A 7,500-nucleotide genomic window follows, 5' to 3' on the forward strand; every position below is an offset into this window, starting at 1 on the left:
GTGAATCTAATCATCATTCAGGCAAAACTTTGCTTCAAGAATGAGCATATTATCGGCAAGTTATATCGGCATCATTTTTTGCCAATATTTACATTTTAAGCCTTTATCGGACAAATCGGATAAAGCATGAAATACAGTGCATTACTTCGCTTTAAATCAATCTATTGTTGGGAATGATTTCAAGTGCTGATACTGAACGGAAACACTGGCACATGTCTTTAGGAGTTTGTTTGTTAAGTCGGGATCCCTGGCACACTCGAGAAAGATGACGAGAGTGATCTGCAACCAGCTTACCATGACCAACACACACAAACACAGAGACACACAGCAGAAACACCAGTGAGGATGAACTCCAGAATGGAAGAGAGAAATGAGTGTTTTCCAGACATGGACGGTCAGAGACGGATGAAGTGAGAGAGATAGTACCGTGGGTATCAGGTCTGCTGTAGGGCCGCACTTCCCTAAGGTAGAATTGGAATGTTTTACGAAGGGCGTGGAGGTCTACAGGAAGGAAGTAGAGCTATAGTCACTGACAGACACAGCTGAGCTCCGGAGAGAGAGCAGTTTACACACCGGAGGGCGTTTCACACCTGCAGATCAACTACTTTTGTCCAAAACAGGGATGTGAACTGTTGGATCTTCTTCTTGGTTTAGTTCGCTTTTACAAGCAACATTTCAAAGCATACTAAAAAGATGCTTTCTTGTAATACACCTGTTTTGGATAAGAGCACTTTGAGGATGAAGACGTGCAATATCTAATGTGCTCAGCCACAGAATCAACACTGCTGCTTTTACACAACACATTTCCCATTATGAATTGTGATAGAGCTTGGTTCGTTGGGTCAAATTGCTTTCTCACCACAACAAACCAGTCCAAGGATAGCTTTCAATCAGGCTGAGGCTACGTTTACACTGCCAAAAAAATCAGATTTGTTGCTCACATCTGACACTGATAGGAACTTGTTGCACATGTGTAAACAAAAATCTGCACAAGATCCGATTTGTTAGCAGCTGATCTGGGCCACTTCCAAATTTGGTTTTTAATCGGATACATATCTAATATCTGGACAGCCAACCCAGTCATGTCTAAACACACATATCCAATATCCAAACTCCTAAGGAGAGGGTACCAGCGTGCTGAACTGTAAATGTGCTTGTGTGGAAATATCTGCACAATATTCAGGAGCTGGTGTTCAACCCCTGCCTCTTCTTTCAACTTCAGAATTAGGCTACTACTCTCTGTCTCTCCTTAATTCATTCAAATTCTTTCAAATAAATACAATCTAACAGCACTTCTTTATTTCTTCAGAATTCTTCATCTAATCATCTGTAGATAAAAAAACAAATTACCGATATTTTCCGGTCTTCATCTGTTCAGTCAGATTTTGTGACAGCATTTATAATGTCCACTTGACGTGAATTATATTAATAATTATAATAGCAAGGCCATTCAGAACCTGCGGGGCTAAAGAAATCACTGAGGGGCAGGAATGAACATAAACCCAGATATCGGATACCAGTTGTGTTTAGTGAATGTAATCAAGTGGTCAAAAGATCGGATCCGTGCGTTAAAACTCACCTCATTCAGATCTCAACAAACTGTGTTGGTGTGGATCCAAGCATGGTGGCTATATGGTGTTCATATATGTCTAAACAAACCAAACTAAGGGAGAAATAACACTAGGCTCCAAAACAAACACTGTGCAGGTGTGAAATCTTTACTGCTTTACTGCTCATCGATATCAGTACTGCTTTCACCTGGCATTAACATACATCTCAGATGCTTCTCCTGTAACCACTTGACATCTCATTTCCAAAATAACCCTCAAAGTTTAAAACCCTTCTGTCTGGGCAATGCATTTTGCTGTTGTCTGGCCGTATTTGTGTCAGCTGGCATTGAGATATGGAAACAACAGAGTGCCTGAAGGAAATAAGGCGGTCCTCTGGAGAGATGCTGTGGGATAAACAGAGTCCTCACCTTCCTCTCCAGAGCGTCGGGTGAATCAGAGATGAAGCTGATGTTGACCTCCTCTACATCAGAGCTGCTGGACCCTGCAGACGTCACGCTGAGAGAGTCGCCTCCGTCACCCGTCGAGCCGCTCAGACCCGGAGGGAAGCGCAGCTGATCGAAGGACTTGGAGTGAGAGCTTCCAGAGCCGCTGCATCCGGCTTCTCCTGAACCCACGGGCTGCCGACTGACACACACACACACACACACACACACACACACTAGAGCTGGCACCATTACTGCAGTCTGCTCCAGGAACACATTTCAATACATTCTCGACTGCGTTTTACCCGTATCAAGTAACCGGCAAAATACCGGAAGTGGTGTATTCCATGGATGAGAAATGTGAGAAAAGTTGAAGGTGCCTGAGTTAATGTTGGTTTGACTGTACATGTGTATGTGTCATATACACGCGTGTTACATGTGTGGAGCGTCTCAAACTCTATCTCTGTGGTTATCTTATGAAGGAATATTTCCAACATCTATTTCTCACTGAGCTTGTTCAAATGCATTCTGGGATTGCCTTCCCCCCATGGAAGATACATGCGATGCTACCTTACATTCTGGCCTAAATCAGAAGTCTATGTCAGACAGCAGAACTCATGCCGACTGAAACTAGTGTGGATGTGATGGTCAGCACTCACTCGCTCCATCTCTTCATGATTCCTGAGCTCTTCTTGGCTCTCAGCGTGTTGGAGGCAGATTCAGAGAGCGGCTCGATCTCACACGACTGACTGTAGCTGCAGGAAACCCAGAAGAGGATTCAGGAGTGTGTGTGTGTGTGTGTGTGTGTGTGTGTGTGTGTAATGTCTCACCTCTCAGCCTCCGAGAGCTTCTCCACACCAGAGAGCCACGCACTGAACCCTGCCACTCGCTGGAAATTATAATTGTTACACGCCAGCTGTAACAACTTAATCTGAGCGATGACCTCGAACTCCTACAGAGAGAGACACAGATCATTAAAGAGGTAATTCAGCCAAAATGTTTGGAACCCTCATGTTCCAAACCTGTCAGGCCTTCGTTCATCTTCAGAACACAAATTAAGATATTTCTGATGAAATCCAAGAGCTCTCTAACCCTCACACAGACAGCAAGGATCCTAACATGATCAAGACACCGTTAAAGTAATCCATGTGTCATCAGCGGTTCAAATGTTATTTTTGAAGCTACAAAAATACTTTTTGTGTAAAAAGAAAACATTTTTTTTTACTACTACACATACACACATATCACATACGTAAACAACACATGCAATGTATGAATGTGGATACACTGTTTGCACTGTTCTGCATCTAAATGTAAACAGTGTATCCATGTACATACGTTGCATATGTTGTTTACGTATGTAGCGGTGTTACAACGCCTAATTCAGTACCAACTCTACGCGAAGGCGGAGAAATGTGAGTTTCATCAAACAAGTACCACTTTCTTGGGGTATGTGATCAGCGAGGAGGGGGTAGCAATGGATGAGAGAAAGGTAAAGGCAGTCCTGGAATGGCCGCTCCTTCGGACGGTCAAAGAGTTGCAGCGCTTCCTAGGATTCGCAAACTTCTACCGGCGATTCATTAGAGACTTTAGTTCTATCGCCGCTCCTCTGACCGCCATGACTAAACATCAATCCACCAAATTAACCTGGTCCTCGGAATCGCAACAGGCCTTCGATGCACTAAGGACTCGGTTCACTTCAGCGCCCATTCTCCAACATCCGGATCCAGGCCATCCCTTCATTGTCGAGCTCGACGTGGGCAATCGTGAACTTCTGGCCATGAAATTAGCACTAGAGGAATGGCGCCACTGGCTGGAGGGAGCATAACACCCATTTGTAGTTCTCACCAACCACAAGAATCTCGAATATCTCTGCTCGACCAAACGACTAAACCCCAGACAAGCAAGGTGGGCGTTATTCTTCACAAGATTTCAGTTTACTGTAACGTATAGACCTGGTTCAAAAAATACCAAGGCTGATGCCCTCTCTCGTCAAACTGAAGAAATGGTCTGCTCAATCGCCAATGACAGTATTCTTCCCGCGAAACTTCTCATTGCCCCTGTGCAGTGGGACATCATGACTGAAATAAACAACCTGAATCGTCAGAACCCGCCACCTCCTGAATGTCCCGCAAATCTCACCTATGTCCCAGAATCCCTACGAGAACGCCTATTAACCCAGGTACATGTTCCACCCAGTTCAGGTCACCCCGGAATCACTGCCACGGCGCATCTGCTCAAGAACCAATTCTGGTGGCCCACTCTGTTAATTGATACCACCAAATTCGGCCAGAACTGCACCATCTGCCGCATGTCTAAAACCCCCAGACAACTACCAGCAGGACTGTTACAACCACTGCCCACACCACAACGCCCATGGTCTCACATCCCCATCGACTTCATCACTGATCTTCCCAACTCACAAGGTAATACTACTATCCTCACTATTATCGATCGATTTTCCAAAGCCTGCCGTCTAATTCCCCTGCCGAAACCCACCTCCTTTGAAACAGCTGAACTAATGTGCAATTATGTATTTCGTTTCTACGGTTTACCAGAGGACATTGTCTCGGACCGGGGTCCTCAGTTCACCTCAAGAGTATGGACTGCCTTCTTCAAACATCTGAATGTGAACATCAGCCTCACATCTGGTTACCATCCTCAGTCCAACGGACAGACTGAACACCTGAATCAGGAAATTATTCGGTTCCTACGATCCTATTGCCAACGACGACAGGTGGACTGGAGCAGGTACTTATTTTGGGCGGAGTATGCACAGAATTCTCTAATGAAACCAGCCACGGGGGAGACCCCCTTTAAATGCATGCTAGGTTTCCAACCACCCTTGTTCCCCTGGGCTGGCGAGCCCACCGACCTCCCCTCAGTCACAGATTGGTTGCAACGCAGTGAGGAGGTCTGGGACCGAGCTCATACCCACTTACTTCATGCAGTAAGAAGACAGGAACAGCAGGCTAACCAACACCGACGCCTCAGCCCCGCATACAACCCAGGACAGTGGGTCTGGCTCTCCACTAAAGATCTACGCCTCGGACTACCATGCAAAAAACTCAGTCCCAGGTATGTCTGTCCCTTCAAAACCTTGAGACAAATAACTCCAGTTTCATTCCGTTTAGATCTGCCCACTAATTATCGTATCTCTCCAACATTCCATGTATCACTTCTAAAACCTGCTGGTGGTCCGGGAGGAGAACCGAAGGAGGAAGCCAGACTGCAGAATCCCCCGCCTATTCTGGTGGACGGCGAGGAGGCGTATCGAGTGCACAAGTTGCTTGACTCCAGGCGCCGGGGTGGCACTCTCCAGTATATGGCCGATTGGGAGGGGTAGGGACCGGAGGAGCGTTCTTGGGTCAGAGCTGGAGATATCCTCGACCCCACACTCACAGAGGAGTTTCATCAGACGCATCCGGAAAAGCCGGCCCCTCGACCTCGTGGTAGACCCCGGCGTCAGTTGCTTCCTCGCGTCAGGAGCCGCTCGCAGGGGGAGGGCTCTGTTACAAAGGAGGCTCCCGTGCTGCCTCCTTCCCACCACCAGAGGGAACTCTCACCTGAATATTGACTGTACCCATTGAACTCCAATTCCCATCCTGCCGCATTCCAGGGACTAATTACACACACAACTGCAAATAATATACACACACACATATAAGCAGCTCACTCACTCCTACTCACCGCAAAGTCTTGATTTGCCCCGGCTGTCACTACTAAGCGTTTGTATCCATTTATTCTGCCTTCTTGTTTTGACCTGGACTGTTTAACGTTTACCGATTGTTCTCTGCCTGCCCTGATTCGGATTGACCTGTTCCTGTGATTGTTTGCTAGTTACCCTGATCTTGTGCCTGTATCTGGTTCTGTCTCAGCCTTGCCTTCTCCATTGTATCTACTGGTGATTGACCCTGTCTTGTCTGACTATCCAAATAAAGCTGCAAATGGATCCCGCCTCTGCTGATGCTTCACAACAGCGTGACGTGACCATGTTGTTTATGCTGCTTTTTGCGTGTATAAAATTAATCCAAGAAAAATAAATGTAGGTATTTTTATTAGGTCACAGCCACATGTCTATTTAAATTTAATTTAATTTTAATTTAACATAATCTTGTGGATTAATAAAGGCTTAATGACCATCGGTTGTTGGTTAGGAGAAATAAAATAACCAAAATGAAAAAAACAACAACATCAGTGGATGGAAACAGTCTGTAGACAGCAATTTTTGCGAAGTTTTTTATGCATGTTCTCTTTGTTGATAACAAAAAACGTGGCTAATGGGAGTGTCAGAGAGCTCTTGCAATTAATCAAAAATATCTTAATTTGTGTTTTGAAGATGAACGAAGGTCTTACAGGTTTTGAATGTCAAGTCAAGTCACTTTATTGCCACATCACCACAGCACATGTGCCTTGGTCAGTGAAATTCTTGGAAGCATGCTCCAAAATGACATGATGGTGATTAATTAATGACAGAATTTTCATTTTTGGCTAAACTATCTCTTTAACATGAGATCAGTGCGTCCGCATCATCGTCAGGATCTGTTCCTTCTGTTCAGACGTACCTTCCTTCTCTTCTCAAAGTTGATCAGGCCTCCCTGCGATGCAGAGAAAGAACCAGTTATTACTCATATCTGCAGCTGAAACACATTCAGTATGAATTGCTCAAGTGTCTCATCAGCTGAATTGAACTGTACAACAGGAAGAAAAATTGTTTTATAAACACAGTGGATAGAAAGGAGGAAAGTCTCCCATGTGCTTGATGTGACGAGTCAAACTCAGTTAAGAGAGACTCACGTCCAGATAGTCCTTCATGGCTGTGTCCATCATGACCAGATCCGTCAGGAAAGTTCCCAGGTAAGGAATCGTCCCTTGCATCACAGTCTGAAACAAAACCATCGTTCTGTCACTTCAGCAGAATTAAACACCACATCAGACGACAGATAGGGGAACCATTTATATACACTATAATGCCAAAAGTATTGGCACCCCCTCTGATGAACAGGTTTGACTACTTTAGTAATTTCATTGAGTACACATATTAATGTTTGAGCATATAATGATGTTCTAGGGAATTGTGTGCTTCTAGTTTTATAGCAACAGTTTCGACAGGACTCGTTTCTATTCTAACAAGACTAGTGTGGAAGAACTTGACTGGTCTGCTGTGACTTTAAATGCAGAAATCGAGCCAAAAACTCTTCACCAAACACTGATGATTGTACATATGCATACAGTCCTTTTACACACTTCCAAAACTGTTGCAACAGAGATGGAAATAATTGTTTTAAATACATTATGTTTCCATCTTTGTTGCCACAGTTTTGGAAGAGCCTTTTCTGTTTTAAAGTGGGGGGGCTCCCAGTACCTTTGGCAATATAGTGTATAAACAGACGGACAGATATGAATCTCCTGCTGGAGTGTTTGTAGTTCCTGTAGTATGATGCTGTTGGTGTGGATCATCATCCATCACTCGTCTGAATATCTCACCAGATCTCTCTGAGGCTGCT

The 7,500-nt window shown here is 44.8% G+C and overlaps 1 protein-coding gene across 2 annotated transcripts in view; it reads right to left on the reverse strand.

Moving 5' to 3' along the window:
• The window catches only part of LOC132136744 (ral guanine nucleotide dissociation stimulator-like), a 14,960-nt gene that overhangs the window by 3,122 nt on the left and 4,338 nt on the right, over positions 1-7,500 (reverse strand). Inside the window, exons 6-12 of one of the 2 annotated variants that reach the window (XM_059547366.1) lie at positions 7,481-7,500; positions 6,791-6,877; positions 6,559-6,591; positions 2,824-2,945; positions 2,653-2,748; positions 1,979-2,195; positions 427-501 (exon numbers count right to left, since the gene is read on the reverse strand). The exon at positions 7,481-7,500 is cut by the window's right edge and continues 58 nt beyond it. In XM_059547366.1, coding sequence (XP_059403349.1) covers positions 427-501; positions 1,979-2,195; positions 2,653-2,748; positions 2,824-2,945; positions 6,559-6,591; positions 6,791-6,877; positions 7,481-7,500 — 650 coding nt within the window. The remainder of the gene's footprint in view (positions 1-426; positions 502-1,978; positions 2,196-2,652; positions 2,749-2,823; positions 2,946-6,558; positions 6,592-6,790; positions 6,878-7,480) is intronic. The other variant, XM_059547368.1, reaches the window with a different exon arrangement.

This window comes from Carassius carassius, unplaced genomic scaffold (assembly GCF_963082965.1).
Source record: "Carassius carassius unplaced genomic scaffold, fCarCar2.1 SCAFFOLD_85, whole genome shotgun sequence".
NCBI lineage: Eukaryota > Metazoa > Chordata > Actinopteri > Cypriniformes > Cyprinidae > Carassius > Carassius carassius.